Source organism: Frankliniella occidentalis, unplaced genomic scaffold (assembly GCF_000697945.3).
Source record: "Frankliniella occidentalis isolate FOCC.00 unplaced genomic scaffold, Focc_3.1 Scaffold76, whole genome shotgun sequence".
Classification (NCBI taxonomy): domain Eukaryota; kingdom Metazoa; phylum Arthropoda; class Insecta; order Thysanoptera; family Thripidae; genus Frankliniella; species Frankliniella occidentalis.
In genome coordinates, this window is record NW_026267206.1 from 603,130 (window position 1) to 603,522 (window position 393).

General features: G+C 65.1%; 1 protein-coding gene across 1 annotated transcript in view; it reads left to right on the plus strand.

Moving 5' to 3' along the window:
* The first annotated feature begins 273 nt into the window (after window positions 1-273).
* The window catches only part of LOC113209667 (calpain-A), a 17,789-nt gene continuing 17,669 nt past the window's right edge, over window positions 274-393 (plus strand). Inside the window, exon 1 of the mRNA XM_052268758.1 lies at window positions 274-380. Coding sequence (XP_052124718.1) covers window positions 345-380 — 36 coding nt within the window. The 5' untranslated portion in view covers window positions 274-344. The remainder of the gene's footprint in view (window positions 381-393) is intronic.

Genomic DNA, 393 nt, shown 5'->3' on the forward strand with positions numbered 1-393 from the left:
TTGACAAACAGGTGGTGGGTAGGCCATTTTGTGCAACAAACCACCCTCAACAGAAGGGGACAAGTAAACCCCTTATCCATGAGGCATACATGTTCTTTTAATTTTGTTTCTGCGTTCCTTAACTTGTGACTTCGTCCTAAACAGCCTCGTTTCTCGTTTTCCTCGCAGCGTGCTGAACAGCGTGTCCCATGGGCTGCGCGCCCAGCTCGTACGCGTCGCTGCCCAGCCTGGTCCCCGGGCGCGGCACGGGCGCGGGCAGTGGCGGGGGCCGCGGGCCGCTGGGGCTGCTGCGGGCGAGGGGCCCCGGCGGCCGCGGCGACCAGGGCGGCCCGCGCCGGCTGTCCATGCGCCCGCACTCGCTGGAGACCCGCATCCTGCAGGTGAGGAGGGGGC